General features: G+C 37.9%; 2 protein-coding genes across 3 annotated transcripts in view; one reads left to right on the forward strand and one right to left on the reverse strand.

Moving 5' to 3' along the window:
- The window catches only part of Fam149b1 (family with sequence similarity 149 member B1), a 41,487-nt gene extending 26,519 nt beyond the window's left edge, over window positions 1-14,968 (forward strand). The window contains 7 exon segments of the mRNA XM_047552513.1: window positions 6,868-6,992; window positions 7,495-7,598; window positions 10,135-10,359; window positions 10,916-11,042; window positions 11,280-11,405; window positions 13,219-13,291; window positions 14,750-14,968. Of these exon segments, the coding sequence (XP_047408469.1) occupies window positions 6,868-6,992; window positions 7,495-7,598; window positions 10,135-10,359; window positions 10,916-11,042; window positions 11,280-11,405; window positions 13,219-13,291; window positions 14,750-14,823 (854 nt within the window). The 3' untranslated portion in view covers window positions 14,824-14,968.
- On the reverse strand, window positions 13,881-23,082 carry Dnajc9 (DnaJ heat shock protein family (Hsp40) member C9). Of its 2 annotated transcripts, none has more exons than XM_047552514.1 (6): window positions 22,297-23,082; window positions 21,469-21,746; window positions 21,165-21,305; window positions 20,392-20,646; window positions 17,829-17,915; window positions 13,881-17,410 (listed from the first exon to the last, which is right to left on the reverse strand). In XM_047552514.1, the coding sequence occupies exons 1-6, from the start codon at window positions 22,421-22,423 to the stop codon at window positions 17,291-17,293; spliced, it is 1,008 nt and encodes a 335-aa protein (XP_047408470.1). In that variant the 5' UTR covers window positions 22,424-23,082; the 3' UTR covers window positions 13,881-17,290. The 2 variants fall into 2 exon arrangements, with proteins under 2 accessions (XP_047408470.1, XP_047408471.1); XM_047552515.1 differs by having other exon boundaries at window positions 21,469-22,192; window positions 22,297-22,435.
- Between the last annotated feature and the right edge of the window lie 388 nt (window positions 23,083-23,470).

Raw genomic sequence — 23,470 nt, forward strand, 5'->3', positions numbered from 1 at the left:
AAATCAGGATTCTTATGACACATGCCCCCCCATCAGGTTTTTATTAATTAATTTGCTGGGATGGTTCACAGAACTCAGGGAAATTGTTACTTCTGTTTGCTGGCTTATTACAAGGATACAGATGAATAGCCAGATGAATAGATGCACAGGGCAAAGTATGGCAGAAGGGGTGCAGAGTTCCCATGCCTTCTCTGGAAACACCACTCTCTAGGCTTCTCCACATTTCAGCAATCTGGAAGCTCTCTGAACCAGTCCTTTTAGGTTTTTATGGAGACTTCATTACATAGATATGATTGAGTAATTCATTGGTCACTAGTGATCATCTCAATCTTTAGCCCTTCTGCCCTCCAGAGGTCACAAGGGTGAGGCGAGGCTGAAAGTTCTAAGGCTTCTAATCAGTTGGTTGTTTCTTCCCCCTAGCAGTGAGTACCCCCATCTTTACACTATCTAGGATCCAGGATATTGCTTTAGAGATGCCAAAGGTTTTAGGAATTATGTGCTAGATATCAGGGAAGATACAAATATATGTCTTTTATTATATCACAATATCATAGTGGGTCTGATTGATGTTTGTATATCCCACAACTAACCAGTATTCTGAAAATATTTGAGAATGGCTAGATGAACAATAAGGCCTAGTCTGTAACGATCAGATTGAGCTTGTTTCTCCTTGAATATAATAATTGGTGAGGCAAAACCACATGTAAGCTGCTTGACTAAAAAGTAATTGGCATATAATCATCTGCATATATTTAAAACATACAATTTGGTAAGTTTTATCTATAAATCCATGAAACCATCACCACAGTCAATTCAGTGAACATCTCCATCAACCCCAGAAGTTCAATTGCTCTATAATCTCTTCCTCCTGAGGTTGTCTGCCCCACACCATCCCTGGGAGATCATTATGCTGAGGGAAAGAAGCTAGACAAAAAGAGTGATCTGCTATCACCACAGACTAGTTTGCATTTTGTGGAGTTGCTATGAATGGAGTCATATGGTATATACTGTTTTTGTGCTGCATTTTACTCAGCATGATGGTTTTTAAGATTCCTCCATTTTTTATTAAATTTTTTAAATGAAAAAAAAATTTAGTTGTCAGTGGATCTTTATTTTATTTCTTTATATGTGGTGCTGAGTTTCGAACCCAGTGCTTCACACATGCTAGGCAAGCACTCTACCACTGAGCCCCGGATTCCTCCATTTCATTGTGTATATAATTTACTCCTTTTATTGCTGAGTAGTATTTAATTGTACCAGTTTATCCATTCATCTACTGATGGACATTTGGATTGTGTTCTGCTTTGAGCTATTCCATGTAAAGCTGTTATGACAGTAGTGTAGAATAATTCAGTGGCATCTATTTCCATTTCTCTTAGGTAAACTCCTAGTAGTAGAAATGGCTGGAGTTCATGGTTAGATATATATTTAACTTGGGAATTATTTATATAGACTTTTCTATGATGCTCAACAAACTATCACAAACTTAACAATTTAAACAACATACATTTATCTCACATTTTTAAGTCAGAAGTCCTAGAACAGCTCAGCTAGTCCTTTGCATCAGGTTCACAAGGCTGTGATCAACATATTGACCAGGGCTGGGTTCTCATGTATAGGCTCAACTAGGAAAATACCCACTTCTTTTGTGTGTTCTCAGAGCATACAAGTCCTGTGGCTATGGTATTCATAGCAGTTTTATTTTACAAAACCAGCAAGGCCAGCCTATCTAATAAGAAATTAAGAAAATAATTCATGTACAATAGCATCAAGAAGAATAAGATACTTATAAATAAACTTAACCAGTTTAAGTACAGGAGTTGATACTGAAAACTACAAAACACTATATAAAAAATTAGAGGGGACCTAAAGACTTGGAAATACATCCTGTGTTCATCAACTGGAAGAGGTAACATTAGTAAGATGACAGTACTTTCCAAATACATCTTACAGGTTTAGTGCAATACCTGTCAAACATCCAACAATCAGGGGATGGGGTTGTGGCTCAGTGGTAGAGCACCTGCGTAGCATGCTTGAAGCACTAGGTTCGATTCTCAGCACCACATATAAATAAGTAAAATAAAGGTCCATTGACAACTAAAAAAAAAATTAAAAAAATATTCAACCATCTTATCTAGGGATATGGCTCAGTTCTTGAGCATTTGCTTAGCCTATGAAAGGCTCTGGGCTTAATCTCCAGCACCATGGGAAATGAAGGAGGAAGAAGGAAGGAAGGAAAACCCAAAGTGCCTTCTATGTAGAAATTAGGGATGTTGATCCTGAAATTCATATAGAAATGCAAGGGATCTTGAACAACCAAAACAATACTGAAAAAAGACAAAGTTAGAATACTCACACTTTCTGATTTTAAAACTTAATACAAAGGATCAGTACTCAGAATAGTGTGGAACTAGCATGAGAACAGATCAATGAAATAAAATCAAAGTCCCAAAATAAACCCACATATGTATGATCAATTGATTTTCAACAAGGGTGCCAAGATCATTCAATGGGTGAACAGACTCTTAAATGGTGCTAGAATGACTGGAAAACATGAAGTTGGACCCTGACCTTACACCTCATATAAAAATCAGAATGGGTCAAAGACCTACATTTAAAGCTAAAATTATAAAACTCTTAGAAGAAAGCAGGTAACTGATGCTTTAAAAAAATATTTTGGGGAGTTAGGGTTGTGGCTCAGTGGTAGAGTGCTTGCCTAGCATGTGTGAGGCACTGGATTCGATTCTCAGCAGCACATATAAATAAATGAATAAAATAAAGTTCTATCAACATCTAAAAAAAATATTTTTGGTATTTTTTCTCTATTTTTAATTTTGGGTAATTTCTATTGTGCCTTCATGTACATCTATCTTTTCTTCTGCAATGTTAAGTCTACTATGAAACTCATCCAATTTCTTCTCAGACATTATCATTTTTATTTCAAGATATGATTTGGCTGGTTTAATATCTTCCATATTTCTATTTAATTTTTTGAAAATGTGGACTAATTTGGAAATCTGTGTTAATTTGAGTTTGGTTTCACTTATTTATAGTCTCTCCATTATCTTTCCTGCCTGGTAATTCTGAAGTTTCAGGTATTGTGAATTTTACTTTAAGGACTGAATTTCGTATTTCTTTCTTTCTTTCTTTCTTTCTTTTTTTTTTTTTAAGCCTTTTTAGTTGTCAATGGATTTTTTTTTTTATTTATTTATATGCAGTGCTAAGAATTGAACCCAGTTCCTCACACATGCTAGGCAAGTGCTATATCCCTGAGCTATAACCCCAACCCTAAATTTCTTACTTCTTACCCATTTTTATTTCTGAAGATCTTCCTGAGCTTTGTTTTGGAATACAGTCAAGTTACTTAGAAACCGTGTGATTCTTTCTGGTCTTGCTTTTATTCCCCACCTACTAAGGCAGATCGTACTCTGCCCAGTGCCTCATGAATTTTTTCTGGTCTGGCTGATGTGAGCAGTAGGTGCTATTCCCTCTCCTTTCAATTGGTTCTTTTTCCTCACACATGCACTGATCAGTACACTTTGAACACTCAGGATGTACCAACTTCTCCCGATATCCTGGGTTCTTTGTGCATTTTTTTCTCCTCTCTGGTATTCTGTCCTGTGAATCCTAACTGCCTTCCTCTCTCTCTCTGCATTCTCAGCTCAGAGAGTATACCATGCTCTGCTTTAGTTCTCCCTCCTTGTGTTGTGTCTTAGAAACTTGTTTCAGGCAATTACAGGACATGTCTCATTTGTTTCTCATCCCAGGGTTTACTGTCTTTTATTACTTGTTGTTCAGTGTCTTAAAAGCCATTGTTTTATGGTTTTATTGGCTGTTTTAAGCCATAAGATGGTTCCCATAACTCCACCTTGACTGTAAGCAGAATTCCAGCAAATACATTTTTTTTAATATGGAGTTGATTTCACCTTTCACAATTTTTCAGTGTTGGGCTATGAATTTATATCCTTTTAGTTTTTTTTTTTTAATTTTTAGATGTTGATAGACCGTTACTTTATTCATTTATTTATATATGGTGATGAGAATTGAACCTAGTGCCTCTCACACACTAGGCAAGCACTCTACCACTGAGCCACAAACCCAGCCCTTATTGTTCTATGCATCCATAAATTTAGGTTATTTTACTGTATTATAATTGTGATTTTGAGACCTAAAGTCTAAAAAAAAAAAAAAAAAAAAAAGACACTATCTGGAGGGTCTCAACTGGTTTAGTGGATTGATTGAAATACTCTAAAACAGAAGTTAGCAAGCTTTGTCTATACAGAGCCAGATAGTAAATATATTTCCCAGCCAGCCATTCCTTGTGTGACTACTCAGTGCCTTTGTTACAGAAAAGCAACTATAAACAATATGTAAATGAACAGGCATGGCTACATACTCTCCTATGTACTCAGTATTTATATTCTTCAAAAGACTACTATTCAAATGTCCATTAACAGTGGGGTAGGGCTGGGGTTGTGGTTCAGTGGTAGAGCATTTGCCTAGCATGTGTGAGGCACTGGGTTCAATTCTCAACACCACATATAAATGAATAAAATAAAGGTTTATCAATATCTAAAAAATTTTTTTAAAAACAGTGGGGTATAATATATTCATATACTGGAATACAATACAGCAATGAGAATGCACTATTATTACAACTGCATTTACAAAAACAGTGGTATTGAGTAAGGGATTTCTGTGTGGCATGATGAATAGTTCTGGAACTAGTTTGTGGTAATGGCTGTTCATCATGAATTTAATTAATACCACTGAATTGTATATTTTTAAATGGTAAGGCAAATTTTATGTATATTTTGTCATCATAGCCAAAATTACAAGTAGGAGACCAGATTTGGCCCATGGGCCTTAGTTTGCCATTTCATGATCATGAGCAGGGTAGTGCAATGGTTAAAAGCAGACTTTGTTGCCAATAACCTGAATTTGACGCCTAACACTAACTTTAGATCCCAATTTGCTTAACCTCTCTGTGCCTCAATTTCTTTATAAAATAAGTATACTACTAATACCTATCTCATGAGGTATTTAAGAAATAAACATAATTACATTAAAATATAGAGAGCAGTTCCTGGAATATGTAAAAGTGCAATAGACTATTACTTTTTTTGTCATAATACTTGGAAATATGGAAAGAGAATTCCTTCATTCATTTTTGGCTTTGGTCTGGACAGGTTGGTTAGTTGTTGTGAAAGCCAACTTTTAGGCACTAACACAAACCTATTCCTATTACTAAAGCAACATTTTCTACCTATGTGAGGAAGAAAGCCAAACTGCATGCTAGTCACATGCAACAGAACCATGTGACAACTTGAGATTTTAAGGTTAATTTGTCAACTATAACTCAAAATTACATGAGACTCCAAACACCAGAAGAATTCATATTGGTTTTACTTAGAAACATGGTATCTCTTCATTTTTGTAGCCATAATCGATGGTGAGAAGATCTAAAGTCCCAGTGTATTTTAGAAATGCTAAAATGCAGCATTAGGCAATTGTGACCAATGATGCTATGAACTTTTTTAATATATCTCTTAGTACATAGGTGGAAAAGTTTCTCTAGGGTATATACTATGGAGTGAAATTGGTTGGTCCCAAGGAATATGCATCTTCAACTTTTACAAGTTCCTGTGTTGAGTCTCATCAATATTTACCATTCTCATGTACAACCATAGAAACAAAATGATGTACCCCATTTGTGTACAATCAAAATGCAGTCTGTAAAAAAATTTTTTTAAATAATTTTTTTTAAAAAGCCAGGTATACCCCCCAAAAATATATATATATTTACCATTCTCCAATTTTTAATTTTTTGTTGATGCATAAAGGGTGTTTTATTTTGCTTTTATTTTCTCTATTTTTTAAAAAAAAAGGTATAATTTACATACAGTAAAATATACCCATTTTAGTGTTCAGTTAATATTTTCTATCTCCTTGTTTCATTGAATCAGGATAATTTCTTGAGAGCTTTTTCTTCTGGTTCACTATTTCCATTAACCTCCTGCTGAGTTTTTTACTTAATAATCTTAGTTTAGTTCTGTCTTATAGCTTTATTGTATTCTTTTAAAAATCTCCTTGGTTATTTTATGTCTTGTTCTTATTCATATTTTCAGTTACTTCTTTGTTTTACATTCTGATCCATTCATTCCAAGATCTGAAGTCCTTTGCAGATCTGATTTATGTTTTTGCTGCCCTCTTTTTCAAGGAATCTTGTTTCCTTACAGATATGTGATTTTTTAACAGTAGTTTCTAGTTTCATATCTTTATCTGTGGGACTTAAGGTCTGGATTAATGATCTATGTTCCCCTAGAGTTATACTGTCCTATAGAGTGGTCACTGGCAACGTGTAATTATTCAAATTAAAATTAAATAAATTCAGTTCCTCAGTCACAGTAGCAACATTTTAAGTGCTCAATAGCTACATCTGGCTTGTCCACATTGAACAGCACAGATGTAGAACAATTCCATCAACACCAAAGTTCTGTCACATTACTTTGTTCTAGGAATATTTGCTTTTCCTTTCACAGCGTGCCACAAGCATCACCAGCCTGAACAACCATTTAAATTGAACTCTTTTTTTTTTTTTTTTTTTTTTTGCGGTGCCGGGGATCGAACCCAGGGCCTTGTGCTTGCAAGGCAAGCACTCTACCAACTGAGCTATCTCCCCAGCCCTAAATTGAACTCTTGATTTGAGGGCTTTTTAAAAAAAACTAGCAGGTGGTATGAAATTGGGTTTACAGAGATGAGTGAATCCTTGTTCAAAATTATGAATTATCAGGGGAGATTTTTTTTCATACTGTTGCTGTGGGTCAGAAGATATCTACAGATAATAGATTCTGTTCCTTTGTTCAGATGATGACAGTAATGTTGCAGTCACCAGGCCAGATTCAGAAAGTCCCTGTGCGCTGAGTGAACCACATCCTTTGGTGTTACCTCGAGTGCCACAGTCCAAAGTGCTGTCCGTCACCTCAAATCTGGTAAGCCCCAGAAGGGATGAGTTAGGGAACCTTGGACTATTCTCATCAGAGGAAATTTACTCAGAGTTGTTTAATTGTATTATTTATGAGTCCATATTCTTAAGTACAGTTGTATTTATCATAAAAACCCAGTGACTCTCTGCACTGATCAACTTTAGTTTAAAAAATTAGTAGCAAATTAGAATTGATAAGTAATTCTTCTCTTTTTTTGAAGAATTGTAAGTTGTACAATCTAGAATCAACCATGTAGTGAGCTTTCATCTAGGTTGATTGGGCATCTTTGACCTGCTGTCACTTAGGAATGGAGAGGACAGAAAAGGGCCCTGTCCTCTTGGAAGTAACTTTGGGCCTCAGTTAGGGCTACTGGCCAAAATATAAAAGTTAAGTCACAGAGAAAATATATAAATGGCCTAACTGGAAATATTCATGCTTAGAAAAGTTGTGAAATCAAGCAGGTACCTTCACCAACTGATAAAGAGTAATGTCGTCTTTTGACATGTAGATGAGTCTCTGTCAAGCAAGTGGTCATCAGCCAAATGCGAATGGTCTCTTGATTCATGGGATGCCTCTACAGCCAAGAAATCTCTCCCTAATGGACAAGCTCCTGTAAGAAGTATAACATTTTAATAGAGTTTAAGTAGATCACTGAGAAATAAAGGGAAAGCAAAGTCAGTCAATCAACATGCCTTTTTGAGTACCTACCAAGCAACCACAGAGACCTGGGGAGTAACACATCCAAGGCACAAGGTCTCCACCTGAAGGGAGCTGATAACTGGAAAGTGAAGACACACATGGGTAGAGACACCTAATCACATAGGGCCTTTTTGTGACTGAGTGCTACCCAGAATGCATGCTACCGCAGGCCAAAGGAGGAGGCATTTTGGTGGGTAAGTTTAAGTGGGGGTTTGGATAAGCTGAGAAAAACAAGGCCATTCTAGGCAGGAAGAATAGCGTTGGGAAAACTTTTGGAGATGGGAAAAATGCAAGATATTTAGAAAGAGAAAAGATCAATTTTGCTATAGGACAGGAAGAGAAGGGTCAGAATTTTAATGCTTTTGATCAAAGATCACTGACAATCTTCAAAATTTAAAATAGGCCATGGTATGATCAGTGGGAAAGAAGACACTATGAAGCTAATGAACACTGGGACCAAATTGTGGATGGTTTCAAATACCATGTTTTTGAGATTTGTCCATGTTGTTGCACTTGAGCTGTACTGCTGAGTAGTATTCCATTGCAAAAATGTCACAAGTTATTCATACTTCTATTACCACTTCACTTGTTTCCAGATTGGGGCTATTATACATAAAGACATTGTAAATATTCTTGCATAGGTCTATTTTGTGGACTTATGGTCACATTTCTCTTGGGTCAATACCTATAAGTGGAAGGGTGATAAGTGTATGTTTAATTTCATAAGAAATTGTTATGCTATTTCCCAAAATAGTACCATTTTATACTCCTACCAGTTATGTTAGTTTCAGCTGGGGAGTGCATATATTTAAATCAGGAATGTGAAGACAGATTTCATAGCAGTGGAAAACAGATTGGATTGCAGCAGGAAGAACTGAAAGGAGTCTACAGTAGGGTGCCAGCATGAACTGTAAGGGTCTGCACTCAAGCGGTAGCATAGGATAAGAAAGGAATGAACTGTTCTAGAGATACTATAAAAATGAAATTCTGTAAAACAGAGAAACCAAAATCAGTTCTGAGATTTCAAGCTTAGAAGCCTGTTTTACATGAAAAGATGAGTTTCTTTTAGACTGCGTGAAGTTTACAATGATGGGCCGTCTCATGGGAAACATGAAGAGGTTAGGTTTGGATGTGAACCTAAGAAAGTCACCTGTCTCGAGATGATACTTGAACCCAGAATTATGAATGAGAAGTCCACAGAAAATAAAAATGAACACAGGGCAGCTAAAGTCCAAGCCTTTTGTAAAGAAAAAGCAGTAAGGGCTGGGCAAGGTAGCACACGCCTATAAAGCCAGCAGCTCGCGAGGCTGAGGCAGGAGGATCAAAGCCAGCCTCAGCAGCAGTGAAGTGTTAAGCAACTCAGTGAGACCCTGTCTCTAAAAATACAAAATAGGGCTGAGGATGTGGCTCAGTGGCCCAGTGCCCCTGAGTTCAATCACCAATACCCCCACCCCAAAAAAGGCAGTGAGGGTTTGTGTTTATTTTTTAAAAGAAAAAGGCATGAGTAAGTGAATGGACTGGACAACCAGAAAGATCTCTTGTAATCAAGATTCAGATCTATTCAATGGTCATTCTCCCTTCAAAATCTTCCAAATTCTGAGACATGTTTTGCAATAAACGACAAAAAAGTGGCCTGAAAGGTTGAAAAACCTGCTCAAAGTCATAGGGACAAGTGGCAGATTTTGGTTGCTTTATTCTTGCATTTTCCTTCCATTTCACTGCACAAATACTGTCACTTGAATGTCTTAAAATAATCAAACTTCCTTTCATCTGCTTTATAACAAAAAGGGAGAAAACCCCCAAATCTGTAGAGCAGCATTTAAACTACCAAACTGCTTAGGCATGGTATTTCATTTATCAGAAAACTTGACTTATATTTCTCAATTTTTTGTAAACAAGGATCCACAATTGTCCCCTGCCCTGTGCAGCCCAAGGCCTGGAACCTTTGCCTGCTCCCAGCTTTCTAGGGACCCCAGATCTCTACCCCTGTAGGTTCCAACTACTTCAGCACTTCAATCTCTGCAGTGGGTGTCACACTGGTGCTACAGCTGCTCCCAAGCAATATTATTTGCCTTTCGTGTGTCTTTCTGCCGACGTTCTCACAGCTAAAAAGGGAAAAAGGCCTCAAATATAGAACTCTCAGTAGAGGGCAGACTTTTGGAAAGCACTGTGATGGCAGGTGAATAATGTACCTGCTTTCCCAAATTCCCATTCTAGTAAATTGTTTTATGATTGAAATAATGTCCTTTTAAGATAAGAATCTCATGCCTTCATTCTAGATTACCTTCTGGAAACTGTTAACTGAAAGGTATGTTTTGCTTTTTCTCCCAAGTGTTTTACACTAAGGCTTTATGAAGAAGGAAAAACAAAAAACAAAAAAACACCTGAGAGTCTAGTCTTCTGGTATAAGGGATCTTTATTCATTGTGAGTTTCTGATTTGGCCACTAGAGATCTTGATGACAAGCTACTTATGAGGCCTGGGTCCAGTACCATCCTTTCAACCCGAAATTGGCCAAACCGAGCCTTGGAGCTTAGTACATCATCTCTGTCATATACAGTGCAGTCTGCCAGGAGACGTAATCCCCCACCACGTACCCTTCATCCAATCAGCACAAGCCACTCACGCACCGGAACACCAAGACCTGTGGAAGAAATCCTCAGAGGATCAAGAGTGTAGGTTTCAAAAGCAGAATGTCTGGAATCTGTGGTAAAGCTAATCAATTTTACATAGAGAATGAATTTAGTAATAAAACCAAAATCTGTCCCTAGAAACCAATCATTATTTATTCATATGACAGACTGTCCATTGATCTAAATCTAATAAAAAATTTTAAAGAGTTAAATTTTGATGAAATAGACACCAGATCTGTTTGTTTGGCTAAAAATTTAGAGTAATGGGGGTGGGGGAGGCTCTTTCCCCCTGTAATCCCAGCAACTTGGGAGGCTGAAGCAGGAGGGTCACAAGTTTAAAGCCAGCCTCAGCAATTTAAGGAGACCCTGTCTAAAAATTAAGTGGGTCTGGGGGTGTGGTTCAGTGGTTAAGCACCTGAGTCAATCCCCAGTACCAAAAAACCAAAATCAAAAAACTAAATTCCAAATCTTTTGAGATACATTTATATAAAAACATGGGAAGCTTAAAGGTTTCTGCTTAATTTTATTTCTCATCAATTTGCTTGTCTCATTAACAACTTTGTTTTCGAATCTTGGTCTTCACTTGTGGGATCTTCAGCCCATTGGCAGCTGAATCACTCTCCTCTCCCTCACCAATGCCCCTGAGTCGAAATAATCTGCTGCCACCTATTGGCACAACGGAAGTGGAACACCTGAGCCCTGTGGGGCCACAAAGACAAATGATGGTATGTCTCCTTCACCTGCCTTTCTCTGTACCGATTATAAAACCTCATGGACAGTACTTCTGCAGGATTTGTGCTGTGGTCTTAATTTATATCATATTCTATTTAAAGTACAAACTGAGTTCTAATTTATGACCATAAAATTGGCCCAAAGTTACCACACCTGCCTGGGTTGATGTGGGATATCTGCAGCATCAGCTAGAGTTTTAAGAGTTTCTGTAATTTTTATTTCCTCTGCAGAAACCCCATGGTGATTCCAGTCGAGCTCGAAGTGCAGTGGTGGATGAGCCTAACCATCAGCAGCCTCAAGAGAGGCTCCTTTTACCTGACTTCTTCTCCAGGCCCAATACAACGCAGTCATTTTTGGTAGAGTGACATGCTTCCTATTTGCTCATGAGTAATTTGAGGGGAAAAAAATACTAGTTTGTCTAACTTACCAATTCTAAAGAATCTAGGTATTTCTGAGCACAAGCACAAAATCCCAGTCTATACCAGATCAGCCTAACTTCCCTTTCTACCCTGCTTTTGTGGAATTACACCAAGTGGTTTCAGAATGAGGGGAATGAGTGTATCAGGATTTCCTTCTGTTGATATTTTAAATGCTGACACTGCCTTACCATTTACTGTATATTTACTATCCCTTTTAAGCAATAACAGAAAACTGTTAGATTAGGGGATGTGCACTGACCTTGCCCATTTTCAGGTTGGGAGTGCAACCCCACCTCATCTGCCTTGCACTAAAAGGGCTTGGAGAGCCTAAGGAAGTGACAGACATTACACTTGGTGCCCGATAATCAGGCCCCCACATCGTGTACCAGTTTTCAGGATGATGGTTTGCAGCCCACTTATCCCAACTCATGACCCTTGAACTTTATCAGCCTAAGGCACTGTACAATCTTTTTTTCTACTAGGAGTGATGAGAAGTAGTGAGTGGGATTTTAGTGTATTCAAGGTGTTGGCAGAGCCCTGCTCCCTTTGGAAGCTCTGGAGAAGACTCCTTCCTTGCCTCTTACTAGCTTCTGGCAATTGTTGATGTTCCTTGGACTGCAGATTCATTGCTCCCATCATTATATGGTTTTCTCTGTGTGTCTGTCCAGGTTTCCCTCTTTAAGATATCTGTCACTGAATTTAGGGCCCATCCCAATCTAGTATGTCACCTTAACTTGATTACATCTACAGACACTATTTCCAGATATGTTCACAGGCACAAGTTCCAGGTGAACATTAAACTGGAGGAGACATCTTTCAACCTAGTAGACCCTCAGGAGGCTTGCTTTAGGGGGAAACACTGAAAACAAGGACAAAAAGGAAATATGAGCATTTCTTATTCTTAGGGTTTAATGTAAACCCCAGAAAGCCTGAAACTATCTTGAATTGGTCTTCTTATAACTTAACCCAGAACATTTGTTAAGCTTACATTCTAAAGCTATATTCTTTCCTATCAAAATTTAACTTTGCCTCAGGAATAAAACGGAACAGTGAAAACGCTTCAGGTCTCTTTTTATAGTAATAATGAAGTAAAAAATTATCTTAGCCATTTCTCTCTCCATTTGCTGTCATTAAAGATGAACCAGTAGCTCAGTGTAACCGACACCACCTGACCCTACAGAACCTTAATGTCTAGAATATGGGGGGCTTCATGGGGGAAGGGAGATTCCCTACATCTCCCAATTCAGCTCTTTGACAGGAAATTGAAGGGATTTTTTTTCATTCCAGAAGCCCCAGCAGAATGATATAATTACATCTTTATAACTTAAATTCCTTGAAATGTCTGAAATGTTTTGTTTCCTAAAGCTAAAAAGAAAATGTAAACTTCAGTGTGGTAAAGTCATGGGTATTTCATATTATTTAAAAAAGTATGTTGTTTTTAAAAGTCAGGATATAATAGATAAGTCAGATTAAACTCCCTTGAAGTTAATTAAAATATTAAACCATATGGATTTATAATTGCTAAGTTTTAGAGTCATATTAATAAATTTATAGAATGTACAGTTTTACAAGTCAAAAAACGGCATTGTGAGCCTCTGGCTTGGGATTTTCTAATCAGAATTTCAACACAGGTTGGCAAATGCCACCTTTTGCATTGTTGTTGATGTCAAGGTTTTCTCTTGTAAAACTGCTTAAGTAGTATCCTTTGGGAGAAGCTGCATAGTAAGATGTGTCTCATGTTTTCTTTTAGCCAGATAAACAATATCGTCGTTCATATGCAGCTGAATATCCTCATCAAGCCCGACCTAGTAGGGGATCTGCAGGTATGGCGGAGCTGCAGCTCTTATTTTGCTACAGTGTGGATGTTATGCTTACCTTCCCTTGTCTCCAGATTTTTTTGTATTCTGTTTCCTACATCTTTGTAAATCCCCTTAAAATTCATTTTGGAAGATGGGGTACAATAAAAATAGCTCAATTGCTCAAAGCCAAAAAGTTCCAGATTTCTGGTTTTTTCTATCATGTATATTAAACTTTCACTACTCTAGTAATATTTATGATCTTTTTTTAATCTAAAATTTTAAGCCAAATGAGTCATTTTCATAATATTCCAAACATTCTGTAAGAATATAGCATGGGTTTTATGATATAGGGAAAATCCACATTCCTATGGATTAAACTGCTTTAAAAGTTTACCTATTAAAAGAAATTCTAAAAGGTCAGAATATGATGAGTGATTTTATCTCATTAACTTTTTTTTTTTTTAATTGGTACTGAGGATTGAACCCAAGGGTGCTTAACCACTGAGCCACATCCCATCCCTTTATTTCTACATTTTATTTAGAGACAGGGTCTTGCTGAGTTGCTAAGTGCCTCACTAAGTTGCTGAGGGTGGCTTTGAACTTACAATCCTCCTGCCTCAGCCTCCCAAGTCACTGTGATTACAGGCATGTGCCACTGCATCCAGCATCTCATTAAACTTTTTATCTCAAAATTATACTCTAAATTATATTAACAAAGCAATCATGGGAGAAAATTTCAGGATATCTTAATTCTTTTTATCTCAAAATTACACCCTAAATCATATTAACAAAGGAATCATGGGAGAAAACTTCAGGATATATTAATTCTTCTCTTAAGTCTTCACCATGATCAGGGTCATTCTCATTGTTGTAGGTGAAATTTAGAAGTACTGATCCAAGTTGAATGTTTCCTGTTAATGATGAATAAGCAAGTAACAATAAAAACTAATCAAGCCATTTCTGTAGTACAAGTGATTTCTCTTAGCTCAGTTCCTATGTACCATTGCATAGTAGTCTTTGAATACTTTCACTGGACTCCTCCTATAAAAGAAGCAATGCTACCCTACCCAAGCTACACTCACTATATTCAGTCACAGATGTAACTAATTTAACATTTAGGTGAGTAAAACAGACATCTCACTCCTTTTTAATTAGTGGGTTCCTAAGCATAACTAGGTGACTGCTTTTTATTTCTTAAGAATGGAGGGCTTTGGGCTGGGGATATAGCTCAGTTGATAAAGTGCTTGTCTCGCATGCACAAAGCACTGGGTTCAATCCCCAGCACCACAAAAAAAAAGGGGGGGGGGAATATATATGTTTTTTGTTGTTTGTTTTTGTTGTTTTGAGTAAATACATGCTTTACTAATTTAGTTCCAGGCTCACTAATAAATGGAACAAAAATCCCTAGGATACAAACTTTGATATTTATTACCAAATCTAAACTATTTACTATTACTCTGTAATGTCATCTGTGTCTGACAGGTCCTCAGTTACATGCGTCTACAAAATCTCAAAGCAGAGGTGGACCAATCTCTAGAACCAGGCAGGGACCATAGGGCAAATGAGAAGAACCTACCAGGCTGCAGCGAACATATGGGAAGATTTCATGAATCAGTGTTCGACCATCAAATGATGGAGAGCTTGTATACAAGATCAACTAGAATCCATCTTCATGAAGAGTTATTGTGGTACAACTGATTGAGAAAAACTGAACAGAGTATCCACCAAAAGACTGACTGCATGGGTACTGTTTCTATCTCCAATTACTGTCTTCTTTCAGCATAAGTTAACCTATTCCACTGGACAGTAAACCTATTCCAAAGATGTAACAATGAATTAACTGCCCCCAAATCACTGCTCCTGTTCTGTTAACAATGATCAGTACACTTCTAGGATTCTATGAAATTATATATACAATAATAAGTAGCAAATGATTTGATAACAGTATCACTGGCTTCAGAATATTTCAGCTTGTATTAATTTCTGGTGAGTTGTACTAAGTTTTAAGTCACTTTTAGGAGATATTGCTATAAAAAAATCTGAGCTACTCATCAAATAAATATTCCTAGACGCTTTTCGTTAGATTTCTAATCCTATCAACAAAATGAAATGGAAAGGCTCAGTAAAGGCCTGAGCACTGGTATAAAGTAACCCTTATAACAAATTATACTGCATATTTTTTCAGACAGAACAGCTCAACCTCACAGAATGCCTGTGTGATGTCAGCTTATGCTAATTTTCTTCTTAAAGTATTTTATTGGCCCTATATTTTTCCCCAAATATTTAACTCACCTTGCAAGCTTTTCTCCTGAAGCTCTAGAAGAGGTAGAATTATTTTTAAAATGATCTATAGAACCTATTTTTGAGCCACCAGGACACAATTCCTTAAGAATCTAAGACACTGTGGACTAAGAAATTAACCCAACATAAATTAACCCAATATCCTAACAGCAGAAGTAAAGAACTTTGGCATTCTGATTTTACTATGGGTGTTTTCCTGAGAGTATTCATGAATACAGCAGTGGTTTTAACTATGGCTTAACTGTATTTAAATTTCATTGAATATTAACCTTAGTTATCATTACCAGTGTTAGATCTTATTGTTAATTTTCGGAGTGGATAAATTCAAATGATCATAATTTGAGGTGACTAATTATACCAACAATGCTATATCACATGAGGACAGATGCTTCAAACAACTTGCACTGAATTATATTTTTAATACAATTAAAAAGAGTATTTTTTAACTAGTTTGTAATCACAAACTGAAAACTGTGTCATGTGCTTACTTTTAGATAATTATACACAATGTTCAATAGCAATAGATTTGTTTTATACATACGGTATACTGAATATTGAGTCTACAAATCAGAGATTTTAAATTGAACAGTTCTTTTTAAAAATCTATATATTCTAATGAATACATACCACCAACTCAGAAATATGAATGAAAATTTTTACTGCTTTTGCAATTCAGTCCACTGACTGCCCTACAACAAACCATTGGATCCATATGGCTTGCCTTTCAAAGTTAAGTGGCAGAAGGTATCTCTGAGGTTGTTTAGTGCAATTTCCTCATTCCTGTGTGTGTCTTCAAGTCATTTTTCTTTTACAAAAAGCCTGGATATATGTAATATGTAGAATTTGACTTTAGATCTTTCTTTTACATAAGAGGGAAAAAGTTCAGATCAGCTAAGTGACCTAAGGACACCAAGCAGCAATCAGACAGACTACAACATATATTTCTTTATGCTACTGAAACCAGGCTGTCTATGATAATGCTAACTAGGATTATTTTTTGTCCTCTTCTTTATCCAGAACACCATAGCTTATCTAGATCACATTTTAACTGATCATTTAAAAAGTCACTAGAACTTAATAATTTTTACTTATTTAATCATATACAAGTCTTCCAAAAAGATTTGAAGTAATCTGAATACTTGTTTCTTCTATACCTTAAGAATAAAAGTACAAAAGAATTAAGAATACAAAATCTGCCTTAGTGAAATAAAAAGGAGAAAGAGTCTTAATACTGAAGATCATTAAGACCAAAAGCAAACTGGCAATTATTTGGAAGACAGCTGTTCAATAAGTGTTCTAACTAGGTCTAATAGATATGCACATCACTGAAAGCAATATAGAAAGATCCATTCTTTTTTTTCCCCAGTGCTAGGGATTAACCCAGCTAGGCAAGTGCTATACCACTGACCCATGTTTGCAGCCCTAAACCCATATTCTAGACAGAGCTCCCTGGATGAAAAGCCAAAAAAGTGCTGTCAAAAGTATACCACCCTCCCACTATCACTACCACATTCCTTCACGTGAGGATCTCACAGTGTCAGGTAATTTCTAGGAAACACTAAAAATGAGTTGAGAATTTCTGCTTGGTTTAGTCAATCTGAATAATTTAGGCTGGAAAAACAACTCTCAAGAGTCAGGGTAACTTTTTCCTTTAGTCTTGACTACACCTTGCCTCCGATGACACTGCGTAAAGCTTAAGGACCTTTGAAGAGAAAAATCCCATTATTTCTTTTCTTTCTTGAGAGTTGATCTTTTCCCTCCTCCTTTGGAAGGTTTGCAGTATTTTGCTTCCATCTGAGCCAGAAAATTGTCCATTTCCTTTTGCCGATCCTTTTGTCTACTCTGTTTGAAAAGTTAAAACATGGCTGTCAAAATACAACACTATCCATAGGGACAAAGTATTTCATGGTTACCAGGGATTGGGGGCAAAAGGGAATGGCGGGACTACATGGGGTTTCTTTCTTTTTTAAAAAATAATATTAGTTTTTTTTTTTTAGTATACCTTTATTTTTATGTGGTGCTGAGGATCAAACCCAGTGCCTCACACATGCTAGGCAGGTGCACTACCACTGAGCTACAGCTGCAGCTACTACAGGGGATTTCTTTTAGAAAGTGATGAAAATGTTCTACAATTAGTGATGGTATGAGTTTTGTTTTAAAAGCAGAAAATACAATACCACATATACACTTCTGAGAAGTTCATTAACAACAGAACAGAAACAGAACAGAAACGAGGTAGCAACAAACCTGCCAAGTTTACCTGAATGAGTGCTTTCAAGTTATCCACTCCTTCATCAAGCCCCAACTCCTTCCTGCTCATTTCTGCTTCTTTAGCTTCTTCTTGAGCCTGAAGCAGAAACTCTCATGAGATTTCAAGGCAGCCAGGAAATGCTTACAATAACATTTTCTTTTCCAAAAGAAATCTTTGATCATTTGAGGATTTATTCAACAGATAAAATGAGTAAAATTACATAAAAATCATTCACTAGATGACAGCAAACACAGATATCAAACAATACATTCTCTAACTCAAATAAGCATTTTTTTTTTTCCCCTCATTTCTACTTGCTAGAAGTAGCAAGCACTTAGGCATCATAAACCACATGGTTATAGAAAGGAAAACACGCGTCAGGCGCAGAGGTACACTTGAGGTTCGGGAGGATTGCCAAGTTCACAGCCAACCTGAGCAACGTACTGAGACCTGTCTCAAAATTAAATATAAAAAAGGGCAGGGGATGTGGATCAGTGGTTAAGAACCCCTGGGTTCAATCCCAGGTACAATGGAAAACATGCTGGGAGAGCCAGGAAAGATCACTTAACCAAAGACATCCTCAAAAGGGATGCCGGGACATAGGTACCTCAGGATTTTCCTCTGAAAACTCAATTTACTTCATGAGACTAGTGACAGTCTGGTGAACAACCCTGGTTTAAAATGATTTCTCCTGAGTAACCAGAAGAAATATTAACATTTAGTTTTGATCTTTATCTGATTTTTTAAAAAAAATTTTTAGTTGTCAACGAATCTTTATTTTGTGGTGCTGAGAATTGAACCCAGTGCTTCACACATGCTAGGCAAGTTCTCTACCACTGAGCTACAACCCTAGCCCCCTTTATCTGATTTCAAAGCTACCTTTATCCAATTTTCTAAAATAAAATACCTTAGGAAACTATTAAAATAAATGGTTTCATTCTCTGGTGAATTTTCCAAGTAGCAAAAAAATGCTATTAATACTAGGAATGATGATAAATTAGAATCTTATTATGCCAATAAACAGACACTTTCCTTGTATTCAAATTATCTCTTGAAATTCAGCATCCCTCTCTCCCAAGTCTGCTGGATAAGTCTCTCAAAACTATGCCATTTTCCATTTGAATCACACCCAGGGAATGAACAAATAAATTCACACTGACCTACAAGGGGGGGAGGTGCCATTTTCCCCTCAAACTCGAGGGATTTTCCTCAAGCTAACAGCTGTACTCAATTTCACCCGAGAAAATGATAAACTGTGAGCCTATATCTAAACAGCTGCAGCTATTGAAGCAAAATTAGGAGCTTATACATTCCACTTCTCTGCTGAGTTCAACAGAGATAGCACTGGCCTTCTATCTAGGCAAAACAGACCCTTTAAACTTACACCAAAATCTTTTGATTTTAGTCAGCTTTCTCTCTGCATGTTATATCTAGTAGCTATAGACCTCTTCCCACCCTTAAGTAGCCACACAGAAGGAACCTCAAGTACCCACCAAATATCTAAAAACTTTAACTGTCTGTTCTCCATGGTGCACCAATTTTGAAAGCCAAGTTGAGGTAATAGTTACTTTGATACTAGTCCAAAACAATTTTTCCAGAAGAACATAGGCAGAGTTGGCTACCCTGAATTCACTCCCTCCCTAAACTCCATCTATCCTTAAGCATCTTTACTCTGCTATCACTCCCTGTCCCCACGCCAGTTTAATATGGGTGAGATACTCAGACCATAATATGTTTTTTTTTTGTTTTTTTTTGCCGTGCTGGGGATTGAACCCAGGGCCTTGTGCTTGTGAGGCAAGCACTCTACCAACTGGGCTATCAGCCTAAGAACCTGCATTTTTGCATTGTGAATTTTATTTAAGAAAAAATTTTGACATATGCTAGTTGTACAAATTTACAAGGGAAGGAATCTGCTCTCTGCTCTGCTCCCCCTCCCCACCGGGTTCTGAAGATTGAACCGAGAGCCTTGCACATGTGAGGTAAAGTTGTCTAACACTAAGCTACATACACTCCTGGCCTTTTTTATTTTAAGATAGCCTCTCACTAAATCACCCAGACTGGTCTCAAAGTTGTATTTGTCCTGCTTCAGTCTCCTGAGTAACTGGGATTACAGGTAGATGCCATGGCACCCAGTTTTTGTGTGTCTGTGGTTCTGGGAATCAAGTGGTCAGCCACTAGAACTATACCACACCCCAGCCTGCACAGTTACACAAAACACAATTTCTTGTGTTCTCTCCCTGTTCATCAACCAAGTAAGGACTAGTGTTTGTTAGGTACCTGGGCTCCATATCACTTCATTTGAGAAGTGCTTCAGCAAAGTTGTAAGAATTACATGTGAAAAATATTTCAGCATCACCTTAAGTTGACACTAAACAATTCATGCAATAAAATCTTGAGCAACACATACCAAAATAAAGAGGTTTTTCTTGATGAACTAATATGCTCCTTTAATTAGATGAAAGCTATAAGGAATCTAACCCTTGTCAGTAGTCTTTATTTCCATTGTTGTAAGTACACTCAAATCCTATTTGTAGGAAGTAAAGATATAAATCAATAGCATTCAAATTCTTACCCTCCTTTTCCTTGCATTCATCTTTTGTTTGGATTCTTTAACAAAGGCATTATAGGATGGGACCTCTTTGGCGTCAATAGCTTGCTGAATGATGTTCCTTATCCTGGGTTCCTCTGTGTACTGCACACAGAGCACAGACTCCATGATCTGATCCATATCCCCCTTGAAGTCCAAATAGGCCTGCTTAATATCAGCCAGTTCTTCTTCAGAACCTTTGTAGGTCTTTTCAAAAGCTTGAATGTCCTCCAGAGTTATCTGATGATAAAGGAGATGGCTGAAGCTTCAAGAATCTTATTTTAAATCAAAGGTACACCAGTAAAACTAAAGATTTAAGTGCCTCTCTTCAAAGACAATAGTTCTCTGAGTCAAAATTGTGGCAAGTAAGCAAATTTCCCATGCCCGAGATTTTTCAGAGTTCTCCCTAATCTAACAGTTACAATTGCAAAACTAAGAACCAGGGTAGAGAAATTTAAAGGAAGTTTCCAAAAGGACAGAGAAAAAAACCATATAAACATTCCGGGCTTGCAATTGAATACATAAGGTATATCCTGAACACACACACCTGTTCCAGCCTTCACTGCACAATCACGCTGTATGAGCATGAAATGAAAGGCCTGTTTCACTTGAGTGTATGTTGTGTATATTTAAACAGTAAACTCAAATTTCTCCGTTTCTACAAAATTAACACAAAATTCAAGGCCTCCGAGGCATTTAATGAACGTTTGTTGATTAAATGATGGGAATAAGCAAAGAAACCTTCAGAATCCCCTTACCTTTTTAAAGAGTAACCTCCAATAGGCCTCCCAGTCCCGGTCTTGGTTGAGCACCGCAGAGTCCTCGTCCACTGTTCCCTGCTCATCGTACACTGTTCTCTGCTCTTTGTCGCTTAGAACCGCATAAACTCTCCCCAGAATCTGAGAGAAAAAGAGCATCCAAAAGTCACTCCTGCACCTACCACTGAAACCTCTCCGCGAAAAATTAAGGTAGAAAACGCCAGGTCAAGATCAGCGCACTTCTCCGAGGCGGTTCCAAGTGGTTGGAGGCCCCTAAGACGGATCCCAGCGTAGGCGCACATACCTGGAAGCGGAGGGTGGCGTCTTTCTTGTCTCCCTCGTCCACCCGGTCGGGGTGCACCTGCAGGGACACCTTGTGGTAGCCGCGTCGGATCTCGCCGTCTGAAGCCTCGTGCCGTACGCCTAGCACCCGGTAAAGGTCGGAGGTACCGAAGACCTGCTCGCACAGCGCCAGCAGCCCCATACTGCGACGCGGAAGGCCTCCGCGAAAGAAGCGAGTCTCAGCGGCACCTGGCTCTGGTTTGCCCGGCTTCCTTTTCCCGCTCAAAAAGCCCAGGGCGCCTGCGTCACAAAAATACGCGGAGGGGGCGGAGTCGCGCTAAGTAGATCCGCTTTACGGCAGCCGTAAAGCGGGCGTGGCCAGGCCATCCCTGGTCTTAGAAAAATCAGATCTGGAAACGCAGCAAGTGTCTGCGTCTCCTAGAGCCAGAGTCCCAACCTTTCCCGGTCCACCATACCCTCTCCTGCCTGGACCACCTCCTCTTGCTTATAGAAATGTGACACCTATATTGCTCCCAGTGTCCCAACAGGCACTTATTCACTGATAGGAATATCCGTGCATTAGGTTGTCTTTAAAAATCGAAGATTTTCTAAAATAGTAATTGGTCAATATCAGCATTCAGCAATTTCACATGGCTCAATCTGAGTTAAGTGGATTTGTTTTTTCAAAGATGATCCTCAAGGCTGTTAAGCGGTGCCAGGGTACTTCAAGCTCTGAAGCAAAAAGGCTATATTGAACAAAAGCACAAAACACCAATCTTACTACTTAAAAAACGAAACTCTCTCTGATAGGACTTATGAATTTGACGTAATAGAAATCAGCCCCACTCACCTTCCTGTTCCGGAGTCACCTTATACACTGGTGGCGATGAGATGACACAACCTCTCACTTTAGTAAAGACCCAAACTGCTGAAGCAAAGACTAGTGCCCTGTAAAGTTCATAGCTGGTTTTAAGCATATTGGATTTGAGGTGACAACAGGGTGGGCTGGAGCTGTCATCCAACACTATGTGAAACACAGACCTGGAGATCCAAAGCAAGATCAAGGCTGGAGAAAACTTTGGAAATCAAGATAAGCTCACACAAAAAATATGTGTATACAGATCTCAGGCAAAGGATAAACCAGAATGAAAAGTGAGTACTTGAGTTGAAAGAAATATTCGATGGGGCTCAAAATAATGACCCATTTCATATCAGTTCTCCTCACTGATCAGGAATTCCCAGAATCACAACGCCCTCTTCCAGAAGTTCCCGCAAAGCCTCAAACTCTCCAAGGTATGTTGATATCTTTCAAACATCCAGAGTTGCCAGGGTTTTCAAAAGTATTTCTGAGATCCAAGGTCAAATTTACATAAAGTTGGTTCCTCTGTCTAACCTTTCTTGAAGGTCTCCTCAAAGCAAGTGGAAGCCAACCAAAAGGAATCCTTAGGGAGATTACAAGACTCCAGAATTTGAGAGGATCATTAATTGTTCTCAGAATACAGAACCCAGAGAATACATTAGAATATTGATAGGATTTTAGAAACTTCTTTATAAATTTCTTGCATTTTGGTCTTTTTCTTTCTTTCTTTTTCCCCATAGTACCAGGGATTGAATCTAGGGGCACTTAGCCACTGAGCCATATCCTCAGTCCTTTTTATTTTAGATTTTAAGATAGGGTCTTGCTATATTGCTTAGGGCAATGCTAAGTTGCTGAGGTTTGCTTTGAACTTGCAAATCGTATCTCAGCCTTCTGAGCCATGGGAATTACAGGTATGTGCCAAAGCATGTGGCTGTATCTTAGGTCTTATAAAACCTGAAATATATAGTATCCAGAATGCACTAAAATCATGTAATTTATGCTTACAGTTGTAGAATTCTGCAACTCTGGGGGGACAGACACTGTGATATTTTGTTTTGGCAATCATTTATGTTACCAGACTCATGACACCTAAATATGATTCTAACCCTGACTTTCTAAGTAGACTTTACAAAAGCACCCATCTTTATTTTTTCCCCTATTCAGA

Source organism: Sciurus carolinensis, chromosome 5 (genome assembly GCF_902686445.1).
Source record: "Sciurus carolinensis chromosome 5, mSciCar1.2, whole genome shotgun sequence".
NCBI classification, from domain to species: Eukaryota; Metazoa; Chordata; class Mammalia; order Rodentia; family Sciuridae; genus Sciurus; species Sciurus carolinensis.

What these genes read in the sequence shown, in the direction of transcription:
- Dnajc9 (XM_047552514.1), bottom strand. Translation starts at nt 22,423, where the DNA reads ATGCTTAAAACCAGCTATGAACTTTACAGGGCACTAGTCTTTGCTTCA. An exon ending in ACGCCACCCTCCGCTTCCAG is followed by an intron (nt 21,306 to 21,468) that starts GTATGTGCGCCT and finishes TTTTTCTCTCAG; the next exon opens with ATTCTGGGGAGAGTTTATGC. An exon ending in GGAGGTTACTCTTTAAAAAG is followed by an intron (nt 20,647 to 21,164) that starts GTAAGGGGATTC and finishes CTTTATCATCAG; the next exon opens with ATAACTCTGGAGGACATTCA.